Source organism: Corylus avellana, chromosome ca4, assembly GCF_901000735.1.
Source record: "Corylus avellana chromosome ca4, CavTom2PMs-1.0".
NCBI lineage: Eukaryota > Viridiplantae > Streptophyta > Magnoliopsida > Fagales > Betulaceae > Corylus > Corylus avellana.
The window spans coordinates 33,029,939-33,053,062 of record NC_081544.1 but is presented as its reverse complement, the minus strand read 5'-3'; the positions used below and the strand labels follow the sequence as shown (position 1 = coordinate 33,053,062).

At 36.1% G+C, this 23,124-nt stretch overlaps 4 protein-coding genes across 9 annotated transcripts; 1 reads left to right on the top strand and 3 right to left on the bottom strand.

Annotated features, from left to right (window-relative positions):
* Nucleotides 1–4,857: 4,857 nt before the first annotated feature.
* Nucleotides 4,858–9,358, top strand: LOC132179758 (5-formyltetrahydrofolate cyclo-ligase, mitochondrial-like). 3 transcript variants are annotated; one of them, XR_009439961.1, is made up of 8 exons: nucleotides 4,858–5,207; nucleotides 5,496–5,636; nucleotides 6,192–6,341; nucleotides 6,809–6,850; nucleotides 6,949–6,994; nucleotides 8,329–8,399; nucleotides 8,529–8,727; nucleotides 8,911–9,358. XR_009439961.1 is itself a non-coding variant. In XM_059592528.1 (7 exons), exons 1-7 carry the CDS (start codon nucleotides 4,928–4,930, stop codon nucleotides 8,663–8,665), a joined length of 867 nt encoding a protein of 288 aa, XP_059448511.1. In that variant the 5' UTR covers nucleotides 4,858–4,927; the 3' UTR covers nucleotides 8,666–9,358. The 3 variants fall into 3 exon arrangements, 1 of the variants encoding a protein (XP_059448511.1); XR_009439962.1 differs by having other exon boundaries at nucleotides 8,529–8,754; XM_059592528.1 differs by having other exon boundaries at nucleotides 8,529–9,358.
* Nucleotides 9,359–9,392: 34 nt separating this feature from the next.
* Nucleotides 9,393–10,708, bottom strand: LOC132178565 (uncharacterized). Its single transcript, XM_059591008.1, has 2 exons — nucleotides 10,275–10,708; nucleotides 9,393–9,767 (listed from the first exon to the last, which is right to left on the bottom strand). The coding sequence occupies exons 1-2, from the start codon at nucleotides 10,428–10,430 to the stop codon at nucleotides 9,618–9,620; spliced, it is 306 nt and encodes a 101-aa protein (XP_059446991.1). The 5' UTR covers nucleotides 10,431–10,708; the 3' UTR covers nucleotides 9,393–9,617.
* A 170-nt stretch (nucleotides 10,709–10,878) lies between these two features.
* Nucleotides 10,879–16,611, bottom strand: LOC132178564 (signal recognition particle subunit SRP54, chloroplastic). Its single transcript, XM_059591007.1, has 15 exons — nucleotides 16,350–16,611; nucleotides 16,110–16,245; nucleotides 15,867–15,934; nucleotides 15,665–15,766; nucleotides 15,043–15,195; nucleotides 14,842–14,919; nucleotides 13,897–14,022; nucleotides 13,657–13,759; nucleotides 13,312–13,412; nucleotides 12,585–12,722; nucleotides 12,360–12,503; nucleotides 12,007–12,082; nucleotides 11,732–11,817; nucleotides 11,467–11,592; nucleotides 10,879–11,231 (listed from the first exon to the last, which is right to left on the bottom strand). Exons 1-15 carry the CDS (start codon nucleotides 16,536–16,538, stop codon nucleotides 11,124–11,126), a joined length of 1,734 nt encoding a protein of 577 aa, XP_059446990.1. The 5' UTR covers nucleotides 16,539–16,611; the 3' UTR covers nucleotides 10,879–11,123.
* Nucleotides 16,612–17,291: 680 nt separating this feature from the next.
* Nucleotides 17,292–21,831, bottom strand: LOC132179960 (uncharacterized). 4 transcript variants are annotated; one of them, XM_059592783.1, is made up of 9 exons: nucleotides 21,485–21,831; nucleotides 21,256–21,395; nucleotides 20,503–20,678; nucleotides 20,021–20,088; nucleotides 19,770–19,871; nucleotides 19,455–19,610; nucleotides 18,385–18,504; nucleotides 17,564–17,693; nucleotides 17,292–17,484 (listed from the first exon to the last, which is right to left on the bottom strand). In XM_059592783.1, the coding sequence occupies exons 2-9, from the start codon at nucleotides 21,369–21,371 to the stop codon at nucleotides 17,375–17,377; spliced, it is 978 nt and encodes a 325-aa protein (XP_059448766.1). In that variant the 5' UTR covers nucleotides 21,372–21,395; nucleotides 21,485–21,831; the 3' UTR covers nucleotides 17,292–17,374. The 4 variants fall into 4 exon arrangements, with proteins under 4 accessions (XP_059448766.1, XP_059448768.1, XP_059448765.1 ...); XM_059592785.1 differs by having other exon boundaries at nucleotides 21,256–21,388; XM_059592782.1 differs by having other exon boundaries at nucleotides 21,256–21,383.
* Nucleotides 21,832–23,124: the final 1,293 nt, after the last annotated feature.

Below are 23,124 nucleotides of genomic sequence, written 5' to 3'. Positions count from 1 at the left end.
ATTATTATTTTGTTATTTTTTATCATTTCATTTTCTTCTCCCATAAAGAGAGAGAGAGAATGAGAGAGAAAAGATAAAAAAAATATAAAAAAATATTACTTAAAAATTGTTACAATAAACTCTCATATTTGAAAGTTTAATGTAGCAATTGTTGAAAAAAGTTCTATTTTACAATGACTGTTTGAGCAAGAAAATAAGGCATAGTGACTAAATTTAGTTAAAAAACTAATTTACAAGAATTGCTGAAGATGCTCTCAAACAGGGACGGAGCTAGGAAATCTTATGGGAGGGGGCCAACCAAAATTTTTTTTTCGGTTCTTTAGAATTTTTTTATTAAAAAAATTTATTTTGGTTATTTTTTATGAACTAAAGACTACCGTAAGGGTCAAAAAAAAGTGAGCATTTGAAAATAAGGGCAAAGAAATGGACATTTGAAAGTAAGGACCAAAAATAAAAAAACTTAATGGGCATGGCCCAAAAAAATTAAGAATATGGCCAAAAGTTTTTATTGGATATGACCAAAAAATCTAAAAATAGGGCCAAATTTTTTTTGGGAGGATGACTAAAATTAAAACATTACAATACTTTTTTTTTTTTTTTACTTATATTTTTTTTCCTTATTTTGGGGGGGACCATGGCCTACCCCGGTCCCCCCCTCCCTCCGTCTCTGCTCTCAAAGCCAACCAAATTGATATTCTTAAGATGAATTTATGAATTTCTCATTTTTCTACTTTTTTCCCTGTTAGAGTATTATATAGCATGCTATAGATTACGGTTTATACAAATCTAAGCTATCATGGTTTTGTATAAGATTGTGGGCAAAACTTGTTTTTGTTTTAATTAAGTTACCATATATATTTGAATTACCAAATTCTTATATGTACCTCTTATCCTAATAGCAAAAAACACAAGTCATTATAATAATATGGATTTAACTTGAGTCCAATTCTAGTTGGAATTGTGACACGTGCCCCTTGTGTCCTGTTATAATTAGACACATGTCCCATTCTTAACGAGTCAAATTTCAATTAGAACTAAACCAAGCTAAATCTAAAAACATATAGTATCTAGAGAGTTTTTATATATAGTGGTGGACATAGGCTTTTAAGAACAACCACCACAAATCTCTATATATATAATCATTGTCTCCTAGTATCTTGTTTAAATATTACATTATTTTTCTCTTTAATTAATTATATTTTATCATCCGCCTTGATCAAATGAGAAGCCGCCACATAGATGGCACATAAAGATTCTACCACATGGTTGATATGAAATTTCAAACATAAGGTACAGGTAATTAAATTTGTAGTTTAGAAATCCGGACGGCCATGCATATGGTCCACCAATTTATGCCCTAATCACTTGAACCACTCGATCTTTTTTTTTTTTTTTTTTAATCAACAAAGGAAACGGGGAAAGGGTTTCGAGTTGCAGCTACTATTGTAATATGTCTCTGTACTCTTTGGAATTTGAGGATGTGATCGATCTTGAGAGGATCATATATATATATATATATATATATATATATATGAGCACGAATAGACTCAAGCCTAGCTAGAAGCTGGTTCCATTGCAGTATAAGGCCGGCATTATTTAGGGGAATATAGGGTGCCTTACTCTAAAAAGAGCAAGCATATGGCACATTTTGTGTTATCCACAATCTATATGAATCTCACTGTACAAACACATAAAAGTTTTTATGTATTGGAGAATCCTATGCTTTTACTCTAATAGCTTCTCCTTTAAGGTTCATCTATTATATATATATACAATTTATTTTTACTCTACCTTTCACTACAATGATGGCTTCGAATGCCTTTTGCCTAATTAGTGCATGTTTGGAATTTTAAATAAAAATATTAACAAACAACTCAAATCAAACAATTCTTACAAGGGTGGAAGCATATGTTTTAGTACTGTTAATGCATAGATTGTTATTGAAATGCGCATTATTAGTGTGGATTTTGGTACCGTTTGGCAACCCTTTTCCTATCTCTTCAACACTATTCATCCTTCATTTTTTTCCAAAAAAAATATAAATATTAGAACATTCTTACTTTTTGTCTGCATCAACTAAAATAACAAAAGAAAAAAGGTTTGCCAAAACACTTCCTAGCTTAGAAGTGAGGAGGCTGCATGCAGTTGATTGTTCTAAGAAGGCTTTGATAATTAGTGTTGGAAGGAAGCTTTGATAATAATTCGGGAATGGAATCCATTCTGAGAATGGGTTTGAGTTGTACAAACACTCCAGTTGGAAGCCACGTTAATTAAGCTAATTAATTAAGCAAGAAGAAGGGGTCATGTCCGTGTAATTTGATTTTCCGTATCTTTGAGGATTTGCTTTGAAAAGCTTTCCCGGCCGCTGTAGCCGGAATGAATTAATGCGTAGGACATGCAGACAGTAAATCAGCCGTGGCTTTAAGGAGGGATATTATAATTTTGGAGTGGAACAAAAAGCATGGGCGAACTAGTTCGAATATCTCCTCTGTCGATCATTATTCGGTCATATCACGACCTCTCGCCATCATGATTCAATAGTTGCCGTAGCTCCCACATCTTTTTTTTTGCTAATTTGTTACCTGCTTCTTTGTCTACTTGTATGGTTCTCACTCACAATATAGAAAATATGTACGTACACTGATTCCTATTTATTTATTATTTTTTATTTTTTGATAATTAGTGATATAACACGCTGATACAATAACCATATGAACGCTAGGGTGAAAAGAGGATAAAAGGTTTATAAAAATCTATCAGAGATTTGACAGAACCATCTCTGATGCATTTCTTTTAAGTAGGGTGTTATAAGTCTCCAACCACCGTTTCACTTTGACAACTGTCATTCATTCACGTTAGTGATTGAGTCAACTTAGATGAGTTTATGTGGTTTCTCCATTTGGATGTGAATTTTTTGTTATTAAGTTGTTAAAATTTTATAAAATTTAAGTAAATTAAGAAAAGAGGGTTGCGATGTTCACTTGTTCTGAACTGTTTAAAATGTGGAGCAAGTGAATCCACGTCTCTCTTTTCTTAATCTAAAGTAATAAGGAATTCAACCCTTTTTATTTTACCTAGACGTTTTTCTCTCTCTCTTGTGTGTATATGTATAAGTACTTGAACTATAAAAACTTTATAAATAAATGGATGTGTTAATTTGATTAAAAGACATTAAAGAGAAATACAGAACAGAATTGTCATATGTCCAAAGGCTCCATTCTTTCAGGAGCTGTTGATATCTATCTAAATATGCTTTCTACGAGAAAGATTTAAGAAGAAAATTATTGTGTCTAGAAACGAGCCAAGCACTTTATTATATACATATGCTTCTTCAGTAAGGGCTAGCTAGGAGCATGAATGATTAACCACAAAAAGTGCATTCCTTTGCACCTAAATTCACTCTCTATTGGCTTCCGTGGTATAGAATCGTCACTTAGAAGATGTTGATCATCTGTTATTCCTGCCTGAATATGAAATCATATCTTGCGAGTGGTGGGAACATTTCTCAAAGTTGTCTGTACGAATCCTTAAAGAAGATGATATTGATATTTATATTTAATTATATATATTATATATATATACCATAGGTACGTAGGTCACCTCTATATATATATATATATATATACTCCACTCTCTTTGTCTTTGCCCATGATACTTCAAGCAAGCTTGCCTAATATAATAATGTGCTTCATGGGATAAACTAGTTTTGGAGTGATATAGCATGTTTTATGCACTTTTTTTAAAAAATAATAATTGTGTTTGTCAATGTTTTTTAAAGGGTTTTTTTTTTCTTTTTTTTCTTTTTTTAAGTGTATGATGTGACATAAAGGTCAAATTAATTTTGAGTATTTTGTAATTTGAATTGTTTGTAAAATTTAAAAAGAAAACAAGCATGTATAGTTTAGGTGGATTAAGATGAAACCAACGATTGTAATCTTTGCCCATTATATATATATATATATATATATATATATATATATATGGCAATTGCCTTCTTTGTAGTCTGCAAAATATTTATTTCATTAACTTTATATTTGGAGAGATTTGAATAAGTTATGATTTTTTCTTTTTTCTTTTTTTCCAATTGAATTTTGAAGTAAGTAATCAATGGAATCTCTTTGGTTAAAAACTCACATTATTAATTAGGGGGTACTTGTTAATTAAGTGGATGTTGAGATGACAGCACATATGTAGGATTCATCTGAAGCTATGTTGCAACTTGCAAGCATAAATGGCGCGCAGTGTATATTACTTGAATTAAAATATTAAATTACTAACCATAATTCTTTCTTTATATATTTATAGTTGAAGTGGGCTATCTTAATTATTTAATATGCCAGACAATGTTGGCGCCCACAGGTTTAAGATTAAGAGGGTATATTAAAACTGCACTTTGTGAGAGAGGAAAAGGAAGACCTGAAGCCTGCAAATTCTGCCTATATTCTAATGTAATTTGGTACCATCGATCACTTGTATATTGGGCTCGTTTCATTTATCTAAAAAAATTTAGAAATTGATCGTGGACCATTGAAGACCCTTTTGGCCGTGAGCCACCCCATGGGAGTGGTTTGCCCACCCTTGAGGTGGCTTGCAGTGACCCTTTAATTTTATTTTTAATTTTTTAAATTAAATTAATAAAAAATTAATATTTTAATTATGTAAAATTGTGCGTTTTGAGTGGTACGACTGTTAATTGATTCAATAAGTAAATTTTCAAAACCAAAAAAAAAAAAAAAATTGAAAATTTTTTAATTTCGGAGGGTTGAGATGGATTTATTATACATTTTTCCTCAAAATAAATATTTGAATTTTTTGTTTAACATATTAAAAAAAAAACAAAATAGAAAGAAAAACAAAGAGAGGAACCATTGGCTCATATCCATCAGCTCGAGCTACTCCCCAACGAACTCACATAAGGCGCGAAGCAATGTATTGTCAATGTAGAGCAAAGGCAGGTAGGCTAATGATGTGCAGTGCGAAGGAGGTGGTGCTGCTCACCCAGGCGCGCACGTTAGCTTCACCCACCACGGCGTTATCGCGTCCCTCTAACGTACGCCCGTCACCGGATCCTAACCGCTCTCTGGTAACCATGACCACGACCAACGATCCTCTCGAGGTCGAAGCCATATTTCAGCAAAAGCGGTCGCTTCGCTCCAAAATACGCAAGGAGCTCAAGAACATGGACCCAATCCGGAGATCCGAAGAAGGTTCAAAATTTTAACTATCATCTCTGTTACCCAAATGACTCTGAGCTGTTTGTATGTTTGTCTGTGTGAGAATTCACATTCTTCAGTGTTTGCAATTTGAATTTGTTTTGATCGTTTTATAAGAAAATGATTGTATTTATTGTGTGGAATTGGTAAACTGAAAACAAAAAACAAAAAACAGAAAGGGAAAAAGATTAATGGGGGGCATGAGTTTCTAGGCCTAGGGGAGTCCAATAGAAATTCTGTACCCTTGTATTTACTTTATGGTATATTTGATTTCATTTTCAGATAATGCAATTCAGAGTATTGTTTTGGGAGCTCCGTGGTTCAAGGCTAGTAAGAGTTTTTGTGCTTATATAAGCTGTGCCGCTTTACGAGAAGTGGATACGTCAAGAATTGTCTCAGAGGTTTTATCCAAACCAATCGAAGGTTTGTTTTGCATTGCATTTTCAATGGTTGACATTTGGCAATGGTATGTGAGATGATCTTCCAATGGATTTCAGATTTTATTTTTCAAGAGTAGGCTGAGTACCAGTCAAGCTCTTTGTTTAGATTTTTCAAAATGTTATTTTAAGGACGTTGTATTCCAACTTAAACAGATGCATACCAGAACTAATTTTGCAAAAAGAGACTGGTTTGGTTAATGTATGCATACTTCCAGAGATTTTTGTTAAATCAACACTTATGTCAAAAGCTTAAGCTAATAGAAAATGATAAATTTAATTATTTAATTAATATTCTAACCATCATCATTTTCATATGTGGGCTCAAACTTCACTTCAATAAGTGAAACCCAATATTTAGAATATTCAATTAAAATGAGAGCTGAATTACAGATATAGATTCGAATTTATGACCTTTGTTCTAATATCATGTTAAACCATAAGTTTGTCTAAAAAACTTACGCTGGTGGGGAAGAACTCGATCTAATCATTTAATTAATATTCTAACCATTCTTACAACAAATTTTCGACTAATTTGCAGATCAGAAAAAGCTTTATGTTCCACGCGTGGAGGACAGGAATAGCAACATGAGAATGCTCAGGATTTCCAATGTTGATGATCTGATTGAAAATTCAATGCACCTATTGGAACCATCTTTAGTACATTCTGACGGGAAACAACGTGAAGATGGTACCATGTTTCTGTATTTGCTGATCTATTTTTGTGTCCCCAGCATGAGATATTAGTGTTACTGTTTGTTCTCAACATTGTCCACTCTTCGTTCTCATTTCATGGGTCACTTGCATGCATCTATTTGCATTTGATTGTAGTTTATCCTTTTGACTTTTCTTTATTTCCTTTTTCCACCTATTTTACGAAGTAACGCAGCTGTTGCATGCAGTGCAAATAAAATTTTGATATGATAGACAGCTAAGACATTACCCCCCTGTATCTCAGTTCTGCTTAATTCCCTCATGTAATATTGCTCTGTTGAAATCAGATCGATTAAGGTTCAGCCATAAGACCAATTTTTTTCTTTTCTTTGTAATGTTAATTCTCTTGTCTTTGTTGCCAGATTGTTTTTAATTTAACAAGCAGTCATTTTTTTGTGAGATTGGTAAAGGCTGTTGATTATCTGAATGAATCATTTGGTGCAGTTATGGAGGTAAGCGATCCAGTTGACTTGTTCATCGTACCTGGTAATGTTTTACATCCTTTCCCTTGATTGCCTGCCAGTACTGGACGCTTTGGGAAGTCTCTTGTCTTGATCATCTCTTTTCATTTATTATTCTACCAGGACTTGCATTTGACAGATCTGGAAAACGTTTGGGCCGTAGTGGGGGGTAAGTTGATGCATCTCTTTTCCAGGGTTTATTACATTACACAGTAGTTATAACAGTGGAGTTGTTGGCTACTAAAACCCTCTATTACAACATTTATGACATTTATTAATTTTTCGTGTTTAAATATATAATAAAAGAAACAATAGAAGCTTCGTTTCTATTTGGATAAAACTATATTGACGAATCAGGGACCTAGGACAAACACTGGTAGGCACTAAAAGTGTCAGATAATAGAATTTTTTATCGCTAGAAGTTTGCTAGGCACGTATTTGAGTGAAATTGGGCTTGTATGGTTTAGGGTTTTGGCGTAGAAAGGCTGGAAAAATAGGTTGGGTTAAGGTTTAATTATAGAATAATATAATGGGTATGTTTTGGAGCTTAAAGCAGAAGAGAAAAGGAAGAAAATCTTATCTGCTTCATGGCGGTGAACAGTAATTCGGGAATTGTAGCAGATCTGGTTCTATGTGCTTGGAAGCTAATAATAGGTGGGCTTTGCTAGGGTTTCTATCCTAGGAATTTTAGGGTCCCAAGAGTGAGAAATCAAGGTCAGACTGTAGTTTTGAATGATGGGTGAATTACTGGAAATTAGAGATACATGAAGAAGAAGATAGATCTAAGCATCACACCTGGTTTTCTTAAGTTTCATTTCTAGATTTTCCTTGGCATCAAACCTTTGATAGGATAACAAATAAAAATCCCAAATAAGACCAATTGGCCAAAAGTACAACCCATGTCCATAAATATTAAATTCACAAAAATACCCTTGACTTCTAAAATGAAATGAAACTAGATTGAAATAAAAATGGCTTCTCATTATTTGCTTCATTCTTTCTGGTTGGATAAAACTCGGCCTTTGAGTTTTAAAGTAATTTAGTAGTAAAATTAATGATTTCTTGCATCCTCATCATTATATAAAAAGGTTGAACATGATTTTATTTCGCTTTTTCATTTGAGGCAGCAATGATGATAACGATATACCTAGGACTCCTACTGGATAATTGAAATCTCTGGGAATGAAAAAAAATCAATGGCTGGAACATTTTGAATAGGCAGCACATCCTTAATTCAGTTTGAAGAGAAATAGGAGCAACAAAACATTCAGTAGTAATTTTGCTAGTAGATTAATGGACTCAAATATGACTGGTTTGACCAGATATTCGAAAAACAAAAAAGAAATTAAAAGTCAAGTATGATTGCATAAACTCCTTCAGATCTATAGATGCAGGGACAGGATTTTTGGTATGTCATTTGATTCACTTTCTTTTATCTCCATTCAAATATGTTTTTAAGATCTTGTGTTGTTTTGTTTTCTTATGCATGATAAATTCTGAAAGTTACTATGATCTATTCCTGAAGAAATACCAAGAGCATGCAAAGGAGCGGAAATGGAAGCATCCTCTCCTTGGTAATTGTCCACTGCTTTTGGTTCTTCCCATTATTCCACAGTAACTATATTGTTGAATTAACAGCGTTGAAATTTGTTTTTATCCTGTCTTTATATCGATGTTCTCTTGTGTTTTATGGTTGGTTGCAGTTGCACTATCATATTCTCTGCAGATCATAGATGAAGGAGCTATAGCAGTCACTTCCAAGGATGTTTCTGTGGATGCTCTTGTAACCCCTTCTGGTTACATACCCATAAGCTCGGCTGCTTTGGAAAGGGGCAAATGAAAAGAAGCTGTCTCTTTTCTGCAGTGTATGAAGAAAATTGTCTCACATCTTACCAGAAGCTGGTATCCTTTCAAATTGAAGCATGGAAAGTAATTTCTAATTTCAGTGCATTCTTAAATTAGTGTGTGTGCTGCTCGGCAATTTGCAGTTGTCCTTTCATGTGTCTTTAATTAACTTGTGTTGGCAAGGGAATGGGTATATAGCTTGCCATGATTTAATGCAATTCTCAATTTTGGTGATTGCAGGATGGAAGAAACTAATATGGATCTGGCTGCTTCTCATGCCTCCTTGGAAGTTGTATAATAATCTTAAATTAGATTCAACTACTGTAGTTTGGAAATATAGTTTTGGCTGCTCATTTGTGTTCTACAAAAAGTTCTCAATTACTTGTAACTGTAGAATGGAGACAGCCCAGTTCCTACCCAATTGCCGATTGACAGCTTGTTTGAATGAATCAACAAGATAAATTTTTGCTAGATATCATGACCATCAGACCTGTAAAATTTTGATGAAGAAAGTCACCACAGTGGAGGTTTTCCCGCCTGTAACAATGACACGTGTAAAAGAGTTGTAGAAAAATTATAGGTCTAATATTTTTCTTCCCATTATTGGTTGCATATGCAAAGTGAGGTAAGAATGTTTTTAGCATTTTTCATTATCATTGAATAATGTTATACACTATGGTTTATAGCATCTCTCTTTATCATTCCAGAAAAAAAAAAAAAAAAAAAAAAACTCTGGTTTATTTCATCATCAAGAAAGGTACTTTTTTATTAATACATAAAAGAAGGTAACACTATGTCCAATTGTCCATGTTTCACAACTTCCATCAAAATAGTACACTGGAAGAAGGAATGCCCTTTCGGGGATGGCAAAAAGACACCGACGACATTCAAGAAAAAAAAAAAAAAAACCTCAGAGCAGAGCTACAACTATTATCCAGCTAATGGGTTCATTTCTCTCTCAACTTCTTGGTTACTGCACAGACTACCCCTGCCACAGCCACGATCGCCGCCGACACTAGAATGGTTGTTTTGAGCGTCTGCAGTGCCTCCTTCTTCCTCTTTTCTTTTTTCTTTTGCTCAAGCTCAGCTTGTTCCTTCTACATATAACAAAATTAAAAAATACACAATTGACAATGGGAGACATGAGAGAAGTTCGTTAGATGTTAGATTATAAAGGTTATTGGTGTCATATGATTAGCCATGTCCAGATTATTTTTATTAAATTTTCTGTGAATTTTTGTTATTTGGGGCTTCATAGAATGTTTTTCGGTTAAAGCTTATACGTGATAATTTACCATTAATTATTCCAAAAAATCTAAACTGATAAAAGATGGTAAATATAATCCTCAATATACCAGAGCCTTAGCACGATTTAAAAAAAAAAAAAATTAATCATTTAATTATTAATCTTGCTGCATATGCTGTATGATTAACTCCCTACCAAATTCTCAAGATCTCACGTGAAGTACTCATGCTTTCTACGCAAAATCGGGGGTGACAAGATCTCTTCACTGAAAAATTAAAATATGAAACTTACAAAATTAACCTTTCGCTATTTAATTAATTATTCTTCAAAATCAAATTAGAGTACCAAAAGTACGTACCTTGTTCTCCGACGAGGTAGCCACTTCAGACGATATGGGATCACCTTCAAAATTCTGGTTTTCCCCGGGATGCAATTCTTTATCAACGTCGGCTGCCGGAAAAGTCAAATCAGAGTCTTCTGTAGCTTCATCATGAATTCCCTTAGGGCTTGCCATTTTCTTGACATGAAAGAATTTAGCTTCCGGTTTTGGTGTTTCTTTTGCTGCTGGGAGATCGATCGAAGGAAATAGAGAGAAAAGAGATATCTATGACTATCAGGTTGGGTTTTTTCAAAGTTTTAGCAGAACTAGAGACGCTGACACGTCTCAGCATACGTGTCGCCAACCCAGATGCTTTTTCTTTTTCAGTTACATTTGCATGGGTCTTAACGACCTTCTTTTCTTCTTCTCAACTGCCCGGGGAAATTGTCGGAATTAACCAATTCTTGATGTTGTAGTGACAAAATTGCCCCCGCCTGGGAATTTCCTCAAGAGTATATATATATATATCGTGTATTGGGTAATTTAGGAAAACTCCTAGTGCGAAATCAACTTGTTTTTTTTTTTTTTTTGGCCATAAGTAAATGATATTTCCAATATTTGAACATTGTGACATTTTTCCATCTCAAGCAATGATGCACTACGAATACACATCTAAACTTGTAAGCAAGAGATTGAGGTTTGGTTACATGGACTTGCAGGAACATCATTAGCACAAGTACCACACTGGTGATAAGAAAAAGAAAAAAGAATGAAGTCGCCCAGCTCAAAGAACCTCGGATAATTCACCTTCAAAAACGTTGGTATAGGCATCTCGCCAGAGTAGCAAATTGAGAGCCCTGAATCTCCATCGCAGCACCCTCGTGGCTTTTAGTTCCCAGCTCCAAAACCACGAGGATTTGGCCTTGTTGATGCTGAGTTTACAAACTGCCTCCTTGATTCTGATCTCCTCTTTCTCCTTGCAGTACCAGGAGGAGCCTAATACAAGTGTGAAACCCAGATCATTATGTTTTTAATGAAAGTATACCCATCAAATTATCAAATTCTCAAAATAAGAGATAATTTATGAACTTCCCAACAAGGGTTTAACCAGCATGCTTAGCCTAAATTCTTATGAAAAGTGCATGAAGGTGAAAATTGGACAATAGACCGCATATTATAACATCAAATCATATGAATACAATTAAACAACACAAGTAAGCAAATAAGGCACCTTCTGCTCAGTTTTGAGGGCCTCCTCAAGATTGCTCAGCGCAGGAATGGATCCACCTTCCATTACACCCATCAAATTCTTCATACGAACACGCATTTGGAAAAGTTGAGCGACAAGTTGGTTCACCTACCGTTCAATTCATAAAAAAAAAAATTAAAAAAATATTCCACAAGTCTAGAGCCTATTTACATTAATAAGTAATACGGCCTATATTTTACCAAACAATAAAAGACACAATCTTGCATTGAATACCAAAAATGCATACCTGCTGCTCTGTTTTCCCAGACTCTTGAGCAACTCTTTTCCTCCTGACAGGAGATTCTGCCAACAATTCTGGCTTCTCTCTTTCCTCTGCAATCAAACAAGACAATCAGAAACTATCATGGCGAAAACTAAACAGAAGACACTACTTTACAAAGGAAGAAGGACCATTGCTTTGCTTCAATTGTTAGGAAGTGATACCATAGGCTAAAAAGAGATGCTAAATCAAGTATCATTTATCAAAAATACTTTCAATAAAAAGTAGAGAGATGAACAGACCAGGGGTCATTGCTTCAATCATTGCTTCCATTATCTTCAAACTCTTCTCTGCTTCTCGAATTTGTGCAGGAGTAACCTGATTGCACACACATAGGGAAGTTAACCATACAGTATAAAACACAAACAATAACACTGAAGAATCAACTTGATCTCTTCAATTAACACACTTCTGCTTCATTAGTAAAACTGGAAAATGGCCACAAGAACAATGGCGTAATAACGCGTTCTCAAGATGTTCAAGAAAAAAATGTAAAAAGTGTAGCTCAAAAAACATAAAACCTAGAACCAGGCTTTCACACTATAGCTACGGGCAAAATTAAAATTTAAGGACAATGGAAACGAGGCTTTCATACCTTACCCATACCAGGGATCATTCCTATAACACGAGTCATGGAACCCATACGTGCAACAGCTCGAGTTTGCTTTAGGAAATCATTGAAGTCAAACTTTGCGCTCATTATCTTCTTTTGCAGCTCTTCAGCATCTTCTTGTCGCATCTAGACAGATGATTTAATCAATGACTCTTTCTTCTTTTTTTTCTTTCATATAAATATGAAATTGAATTTTCTAAAACTTACAACTTCTTGTGCCTTCTCCACAAAGGAGAGGACATCTCCCATTCCTAGGATACGTCCTGCCATACGATTTGGGTAGAAAGGTTCAAGGTCCTCCATACGCTCTCCCCGCCCTACAAGCTTGATTGGCTTTCCTGATACCTGTCACCATTCAAAAATCAGTTGGAGTGTCTCTCCTTAATTCCAGCCAAACCAGGGATGGATCTATTGGCCACTTCCATTCAGAGCCATCAATGATTGCCTCAACCTTGGCAGTTTTCCCCAACCCTTGATTTTTGTAATCGCCAAAATTGTACAACGATGTGAGGCATAGAAGCTTGATAACAAGCCAGTAGTTACAAATATAAAATACTACCATTTGCAACAGGGCCATGGAAACCTACCTGATAACAGCTAAAACATGTGAAGCATGCTGTTTTGCATACATATACATTCTAAGCATCTGTGTGTGTGTGTTGTGGGGGGCGGGGGGTGTGAGTGTTTGTAGGAATTTTCATGAAGTGGGTCGGACAGGTCCAATGATATAGAGAAAACCAATTTCTGTTGAAACAAATCGAACAGCCTTACTCCATTTTGGGCTCACCAAATTTATCTTAACCGATTGTTTTATTATAACTGCCTAAGTTTTATGCTTTTCCCAAACTGTCACTAAAACTCGTAACCAATTGCCCAACAATACTACCTCAAGAATAAAATTATAGGATGAAAACATAAGGTTGACAAGGCAAACCTCTTTAACACTCAAAGCAGCTCCACCTCTAGAATCCCCATCCAGTTTTGTCAAAATGGCTCCCGTAATCCCAATCTCTAGATTAAATGTTGTCACTAAAGCTGTAAATTTACATAAGAAGAGGGTGAGATTAAAATTTAGGATTTTTCACTCATTACAGCATCAGTAGCCAAATAAAACACAAAAATCACAATCATAAATATGACCTTAACACTCATAAGCCCCATATGTATGAATTTAGCTCATTATACAAGATTTTTATTTCATAACCACTATCGCATAGGTAGGAAACTAAAGATGTAAACCTTGATTTATTTCACTCTTGATGAGTGAAAATAAATTTACCTGCAGCTTCTTGTCCAGTCATTGCATCAACAACAAGCAAAACTTCTGTGGGATTCAATGCCCGCTTCACTTCTTTCAGCTCATCCATCATGGCTTTGTCTATCTATTGAAAAAGATTGCAAATGGAACAAATACCAGTGAATATCAAGGTATAAGCAGTAGTAAACCAGCTGATATTATTGACATCAACATAGAATTATCAGTGAAATTATAACAGATGACATATATACGAAGTACTACCTGAAGCCTTCCAGCAGTATCCATTACGACTACATCTATGTTTTTCTTTTTGGCCTCTTCTAAACCTTGCTTCGCTATGTCTGAAGGTTTGACCTCAGTCCCCGCTGTATAAACAGGCACATCCACCTGTCACAAGCTATAACTGATTTGAGAATGAATTAAATAATAATGCTAATCACAAATTTAAATTGGAAAAATCAGAAGATCAGAAAAATGGCTCGTAGAACAAATCGAAACTTTTTCCAAATTTTGGCTTACATCTAAAACTATAGAACCCACATGTCATGCTCTTGTTTCTTCTATTTGATGACAAATAACTAAATATAGTGCCAGCAAGCCAAGATGAACTACTCATTTTAAGTGGCCAGAATGGGGAAATAGATCACTCATGGCACATGATTGACTCACATATATCAAAAGAAAGGGCCTACATACTACAAAACCCACTTAGCAACATATAAACAAGTTATTACCTCATAGCAAGAAATATTTCTTCAATGGTTTTTACATTCATTGTCTAGTCTTTAGGAACAATAAGCAAATGGTACAAAGCCATCAAAATGTGAATCTTTTTTCCTACATTTCCTCTTTACAATATTCTATTCTTGCTCCAAGTTGTTCTTCTGCTTTAAATTTGGAACACTAATTCACATCAAGTTGATCAGAGACCTCCATCTTCAGTTTGTCATCTTAAATTAAGAAAACACACATGTTGAGCATTTCACCAATCAAACCTAGTTTGCATCTCTAATTTGTCTGAGTGCCCTGTCTACTGCTTATAACAATATTTCATATAGCATATATTCATAAGAAAGTAAGATTATATATTAGAAAAATCCATGTGAACAGAGCATGGGTTGCAAGAATGATAGGCGAATGAAATGATACGTTGATCTTCAAATTGCAACCTCCAAAACTTCATTGGCAATAAAAAAGTACCATTACCTGTTCACCCAAAATAACAAGTTGGTCAATAGCAGCTGGTCTATACACATCTCCAGCAACCAGCATGCAACTCTTTCCCTGTGGTCAATATTATGTCATTGGCGTCAGCAAGGTGGATCAACAAACTAGAGTATCTACTGAGTACCGACAACTGTTATAAAAGCACCAACTCTAAGAAAAGGGGAGCTTTTGGGAGTATACCTGTTTCTTAAGATAATAAGCCAATTTTGCGCACACAGTTGTTTTTCCGACTCCTTGTAGACCAGCTAATAGTATTACAGTGGGACCAGATTTTGCAAAAACTAGTTCAGATACCTCCCCACCCATCAATTTCACAAGCTCATCATTTACAATCTGCAAGAAAAATAAAATAACTACTCATTCTTACATCACCTGTAAAATTTCAATAGAGATTACCTAGCTTTTTCTTGCTTTCAAGTTAAACCCATGGCTTCGTTATTGAAAAAAAAAATGTACGTTTTGTTACGAGAGCCGCCCTATCTCATGCTAAAAGCTTCTTTTGAGCACTGTATATAAGAAAAGATGAAATTGAAGGACAAATTACCATGTCAACCAGTAATAATGGTCCATGGAATCTACCATAGCAAAGATCAAGAGATGTGCAATTTCCGAAAGTGTATAAATCTGAGTTTGATCAAGTTAGTAATAGTCAATATGTCCAATTGAGCCCTAGATGAACAGAGAAGTCTGGTAACCAGAACTAACTAAAGCATGTTAAACAACAATTTCACACATTTTATAAGGGTTTCAGTTTAATTGAACTTAAAGACTTAATCAAATCACTAGAATGTAGTCTTCATACCTTAACCAGTTGCTGATCTGGTCTCACCCCACGAATCAACCCTACACCGATAGCCTGCTCACTAATTTCTTGCACAAACCGCCGTACAACAGGAAGGCTCACCTGTCAATAGAGCAGCTAATAACTATTCCATTTATCATATATCCATAAAAAAACTCAAGCACACGCACACGCACACACAGTCACAGACTCACTCACTTACATCTGCTTCCAAAAGTGCTCTCCTTATATCTCGCATCGGCTCCACTATATTTTCCTTGGTCAAAACCTCTGAAGCAAAGGGAAATTCACTCAAACTTTAATCTACTTGGACAAGTTATACAAAACCCATGCACCCATGTGTATTATACATCTCTTAAGGTCATTAAAGTAGCTCATTTTTCGTTGTTTCATCACACATTGGCATAATTGATTAAAATATGTAAAGGTAAAGCCAAAACGGTACCTTCTCCTTTGAGCTTATTCCAGGCGGCCTCAAGCCCGCTCGTGAGCTGCCCAAACATCTCAGCTCTCACAACAACACCATGCGTACCTCTTCCCACAGTAACACTCTTGGAGTTCACCCAACCCCATAATTCTCTCTGTGTAAAACATGAACCCAATTCACATATGAGAAATTGATCCATTAAACAAAGAACACGAACCCACTTCACATACGAGCCTATTGTTGCTTTATTTGACTTACAGTAAACAAGTTTCTGGAAGAGAGCGACGAGGGACTGCTCGAACCAGTCCACGACGAGCGAAATCGACTCGGTTTCCTCGCGTCGTTCGAACTGTCACGGCAACACCAGCTTCTGCGGCTCGTCGAGAAGGAATGAGAAGCTGCGGAGAAATGGCGGGAGGCAACGGTCGAGAATTGTACGGCCTCCATTCGATCAGAGTCGGAGGATTTCAAGCTTTCATTCTTTCTCTCTTTCTTTGTGTGTGTAGGGGTTTTATCCACTGAAAACACACGGAGATTTCGTCATCCGTTTGTTCTATCTATCTATCTAGTTGGTAGCTTGTGTTCCGCGTAGTACCGTAGTATTCTGTTCTGCGGCATCACGAGCCGTTAAATGGATCAAAACGCACCGGTTCCTAAGTGATCGTCATTCGTCAAGGGGCTATCCTAGCTTGTATCAAGATGTTGGTTAGAGCTACATCGTACCACATAATCGAGATCATTAGTTTTTTTTTATTAGAAAAAAAGGTCATTAGTTCATTGCTTATTGAAGATCACTAGGTAACGTTGCTCCAACATTTATGCCTTACATAATATCATCAATGGCATATAAAAAGGCCAGCTCATGTTGTATTCCTTTTTCTTTTTTCTTTTTTTTCTTTTTTTCAAATAAAATAGTTAATATACATCGAAGCCTTATCATTAACAGTAACGACTCTGTACAACATAACTACAGTCTTTTGGAGGTCTAAGACCATTACTAACGAGCAACATCTAAAATTTTTACAAACGCCAGTGGGTTGAGGCTCAACTTGGCGAACACCACAAAGATGCAAGGAATTTGTCTCTAAAATAGAAAAGAAATGAACATTATATACATCTCTTAGTCTTACAAAGGCAAAATATAAGTGCATTGCTGAAAAAAAAAAAAAAAAAAAAAAAAAAAAAAAAAAAAGTAAAAGCTTAGCCTTCCAATTGCTTTAAAATCAAAAAATTTGGAAATCCAAGGTCAGAAAGCTCATTACACAGACCATAATCACAATTGCTTAAGTCAAGCCAGCTATTGCTACAACAGCATCAGTTCCAGAAACACATTCATCTTCAACAAATGGAATGGTTCTCCACACTGTCAATTTCATTGGAAGGGTCCCCTTGCCTGCAGATAACACGACATAAAAAACACGTAGCTGTGCTTTCAAATTATTTTACTTTTGTGATAGGAAAATCAGACTCACCCCCAGCGGTTCTATCCTTTTCGGTGCAAATGGCAGCATAATGAGAACCGGCCAAATCCAAGAGTGCAAATTGCCAATTGTTTGCGAGGTTCTTGGGGTCATCAAAAGAATCAATAACTGTATCAAATGCCTGAAAGCATAATAAAAACGAAAGAGATTTCATCTGTGTATTCAAGATCAACATTTTATACTTCAAAAAAATGAAAGAAAGATCAACATTTTATGAAAATTTACTTGCCAAAAGCTAAAATAATGCACTTGGAATATACTACAGCATGTCCATGCTACGAAAGTTGAATTTAGATCAAATTTACTATGGATAGCATACCATCTTTGGAAGCTTTGAAATTTTACAATTATGAAGCTGTCTTAAGTGCAGTTGGATTCTAGAAGTGTTTGGAGTCTCCTTGGTGACAAATGCAATTTTTCTGTGAGTTGGGATTACACTCTGCACAGAACGGTGACATATTTTAAGGGGAAATCCCTCCTCCCTCTACTTGCCAAGCTGATGTTTGCTGCTGCAATCTATTCCAGGATTTTTCAGGACAAGTCCAGTAGCATGGCAACTACTCTATCAGAAATGGCAGTAGCTAGGATTAATTCTTTGCAAGGGTTTCATCCCTCCCCTCTCAATCAAACGCTAGTGGATTCCTGGGGCTCCTTGTTTTGTTTTGTTTTTAATTGTGTTATGGCGCCTTTTGTTAGGCCTTTTTGATGTAGCTGCAAGTTCCCCTTGGGGTTTCCCTTCCCCCTTTGCATTCTTTGAGTTTGTCTTAATAAATTCTTATTCATCCAAAAACAATAAAAAGTGCATTGGATACCTCAGAATCTCTATGCCCGGAAACATGAATGCCCCCTTCCATAGCAGTCCGAAACCGAATCGTAAAGGTCTTAAAAGGTGCAGCTGAGAAGCCCCTTCCCAATGCTTTCACATATGCCTCCTGAAAGTGTGATCCATAACCATAACAAAGAGCTAAAGGAAAACAAATGTTTAAACTCAAAGCTCAATCATTCTCTTTTTAAAAAAATATTATTATTATTATTATTATTATTATTGGTAATTTACACATGTATCTAGTGGGTCTTGACCCACCACCTCACCCTCCACTCTATTCTTAACGGAGGAGGTGTCCTTTGAGCTAGAGCTCTTTGGCCACAACGTTCAATCATTCTATCAATGTATTTTCTTTGAGTTCATGTAAAAGTGTATGCATACTCTACTGTATCCAACTGCTCATTCTTTTCCACTTAAGAACAACTAAATACATAAAAATAGATAAATCATATCTTTTAGCCAAACAAAGAAAATAGAAGAACTGGTAAACAAGCTGGGCATCTCAACGTCTCTGAACCCAGCAGAATGACATGCAGGCACAATTTTGCCATAGATAGAAGGGAAGGACCAAACACCCACACCCACACCCACACAGACAAATTTCAAGTAGAATTTGTCCTCATGTATCTTTATTAAATCCAAAGAATTTAAAACAAAGCACCACGCACTTAGAGAGTGTAATTCTACTTATGCTTTTAGAAATACTCTAAGCTAGTCCTTCCTAGTTTCTTCAAGGTAAAACTTCTGCTGAGAATCCAACAATGAACTGTCTGCAGTGTAGAACTTTCTAACAGGTTTCTTTTAGTAAGTAAAACTTTCTAACAAGTTCAGAATACGCTTCAATTTTTCTACAAGAAGTACAGCTTGAAGATGGAATAAGTATAGTCTTTTAGCAATGTAGACTAAATTGTATGCTATCAAACTTTAGAACATCAGATACATTTGCTGCAGAACCTATCAAGAGACTCTTTATCAGGATTTATCAGATTTTCATACAACTGTCACAATGAACTGAAAGAACTCGAAGCATATCAATATTAGCACAACCTAACTCACCTTGAGAGTCCATAATTTTATTAACTCCTGACGCTGAAATTCAGGATCTGAAATAGCAGTTAAAAGTTCCACTTCGTAAGGAGAAAAGTACCTTCGAGCAAATGCTAAGATATTGTTCTTTAACTTCCGTTGCTTCTCTTCCACATCAATACCAATCTACAATTAGAAAAATGAACTATATCAGCTAATGTAGCATTTCTTCAACACAAGCAACAATAAATATAATGATATGCACAGGTTATAACGATCACAAGGGAATATAAAGATTGCATATGCAGAATTTACATTTGGCTCATGGATATTCACAATACTTACTGGTGAATTCATAGTCACTCCACAAGCTATTAAGGAAGAAGAGTGTGAAATGTTGAAATGCAAGGGTGGTAGGTGCCTGTCATCAACATCTTGCCAGTCTACCTGTTCAAATATGCTATCATAAATATTATAAAAATATGATAAAACAAAATGAACTTTAAAAGAATATGATGATAAAATAATCGAGCAAGGTCCATGAAAAAGTAGACAATAAGTTTTACGATACATCAGAGGTCAAAAAACAAACTTACCTCAGGCTTCCCAAAGATATTCTTTCTAAACTTCAAGGATCTTGGATGAATTTGACAATTTGTCTGATCTAGTAATGAAAAATAGTGTTTAGATATAAACCTAACCTCTTTGTACAACATTGTCTACCACTTCCTACAAGAAAAAAGTAAATATGCAAGTAACTAAATAAAATGATGTGGATGGTATTTTAACAATTAAAAATATCTTCACGCCTAAATCTTTGTAAAACAAAAGCCAGGTTAGTATCCACTATGCACTTCATTCACACTGAAAAATATGTTTGTCAATATAACTAATCTACACCATGGTTGAAATACCCAATCTGTTGAGTACTGCAACAAATACAACAAAACCACAGACTATGCAATGTACATATAATTAAGAAGAACCACTTCACCAACGAACCCTAAAAGTAAGATACAAGCAAATGAAGAATAACAATAAGAATGGATGAGAAAGTATTAGGCAAAGGAGGACCTACATCTTGAAATTGTAGTGCGAACCAGTGCACGAGCCAGCAAGGCTCTTTTTCGGAGCTGATCTCCACTCATTCGGAAAACATTTTCTCTCTCGCATGGGGATAGAAGTTCCAAATATTGATTAAGAAGTGTGTCACTCTTCACCTCATTAGGTACTAAATACCATAAATGTGTTTCCCTACAAAACCCCAAAAAGAGCTATATCTGTTGAAAAAACATTTGTTATCAAAACAAAAAACATTAACAAACATCTCAAAACACAAAACACTCAAAACTGTTTTCATCTTTATGTCGTGTCATAGCACTTTTTCAAACAAAAAACAAAAAATATGCTCCAAAACACATTAACAAGCATACCCTTTAGATTTGGATAATAAATTTTGGCAAGGCATAACCAAGTAATCATGGTCTTCATCATAGTGGCATTATACAAATAATGCCAATGTTCATTCGTATCTCCAAGGATCAAGATCTCTACATTTTCTAGTATAACTCCGCGACAGAGTTCTCAAAATCTTAACTATTATCTCCAATTAAATGGTTCATATTTTGCCATCTCAGGATACAACTTATGAAACACAATAAATAAAAGAGGTGCTAAATACTGAGACGACAAAACCTAAACCATTGAATTAAACGCGATGGTAAGGATTTTAAGAACTACAACATAGAACAAATTCTAAATCATTATCCTCACTAGACTGAATTGGTTACATCATAATAATACATAAAAGCAATGCCATAAAGTGTCATACATTGGAGATGGAAGTGGCACTGGGACCAGAGGGGACGAAGCAGCACAGAAGTTCCTTTGGCAGCAACGTATATTCATGGTGAAATTCACTCTACACCTCAACCACAACCACGACATGCACTACACGAGCTAAACTGGCAACTTGTGAGATAATAACAAGATTTAATTTAGACATCAAAATTTGATTCCTTAGGGTTTCAGGATTTGAGGTTACGAGGCAGAACTCTTACAGATGAAATTGATGGAGCCAGAGACTAGCTCGTTAGCTTTAAGATGGGGCAGGGAGTTGGGATCAGTTCCACCCTATGGCGAGTATTATTGTTTTCCCACGACCATCAATTCCAAAGGTGGGACTCTTGGTGCCAAAATGCCTTCCGCTCTCCGCCGTGTTCTCATCTGTGTGTCAAGAACACCTCGAGCCGATCGGTAAAAGGTGGTTCTCGAGCCTCTCAACGGCAGAGAGGAGTGCTTTCAATCAAGTGGAGTTATGGATCAAGAGAGAATATGGGTCAAGAGAGAATAAAGCTTCCCAATGGAATCGGTTTTCAGACGCACAGCTCCGTCTTGGGGGACGAGGCGTTTGTTAGGGAAATTAAATGTTGACAAAAGATTAAACTGCTATTTAAATCGGGAAATGTTATGTGTTTTCTTTGAAAGGTGCTGCTGTTCGGTCGTGGCAAAAACGAGCCAATAAGAAGTTGCCACCTAACCCAATCCCATCAAACTTAAATTTACAAAATAAACACAACTACATCTTATTATTAATTTAAAATATTATTAGTCTTTAAAAAAAATAAAAAAATATTGAAGTCCCAAAGTGAGGGGATGCAACCACCCTAGAGGGGTGGTCGCGCACCTATGGGTGGCCGCGCGAGCCACCCCCCTTAGTAGTGGGGGTGGCCACTAGCCACCCCAAAGACTAGGGGTGGCCCGCGAGCCACCCCAGCAGAGTGATGAGTGGTGAGTCAGGGGAGAGAGGCAGAGGGTGCTAGCCACCCTATGGTTGTACAGGGGTGGCTGGCGGCAAATCCAAACCGCCTCAGAGGTGGCACGAGGCCACCCCAGAGATTAGGGGTGGCCGCGAGCCACCCCAAATATATCTGAGGTGGCTCGCGCGGCCACCCATGGCTACTGGGGGTGGTCGGTGAGCCACTCCTAGGCCCTTGGGTGGCCACGCGGCCAATGCTGGGGGTGGTGTGAGGCCACCCCAAAGATTAGGGGTGGCTCGCGGCCACCCCAGCCACCATTGGGGGTGGCCCGCGAGCCACCCCAACCTCCACTGGGTAGCTCGTGAGCCACCCCCTAGGCCCTGGGGTGGTCGTGCACCACCCTAGAAGGAGGAGAGGTGGCTCTACGTGCCGGCCGGGGGTGGCGGCGAGCCGCCCCTACCTCCCTCTGGGTGGCTCCTCTTCCCTTTTGGTGGCTGCACATTTTTCTTAATATTTTGTTAATTAAACCTTATATAATCAGGTGTTTTGGTTTTATTTTCTTATCATGTTTTATGCTGAAATGTCACATTTTCATTTGTGGGCAACAAGTACTGGGGGTATTTTGCCATGACCGAACTGAAGTTATTCTCGTTTTGTTTTGTTTTTCTGGTGGTATTCTACTATTCTAGTACTACGTTAATATTATTTTTAAAAAATTAAGTGACGGAAAGAGAGACAGTTTATTTTTTGCTAATTAAGAAAATAATATATACCTATAACCACGAGAGAATACCATAATAATACGATGAAAACAGATGTCATTTGGTTTACGGAATTTATAGTCTATTGGAAAATGAATATCTAATACTAGGAATAGAAGAGTGGAATATAATACATATTCATATTCCTTAGTTTTGTAACAATACACATGCAAAAATTAA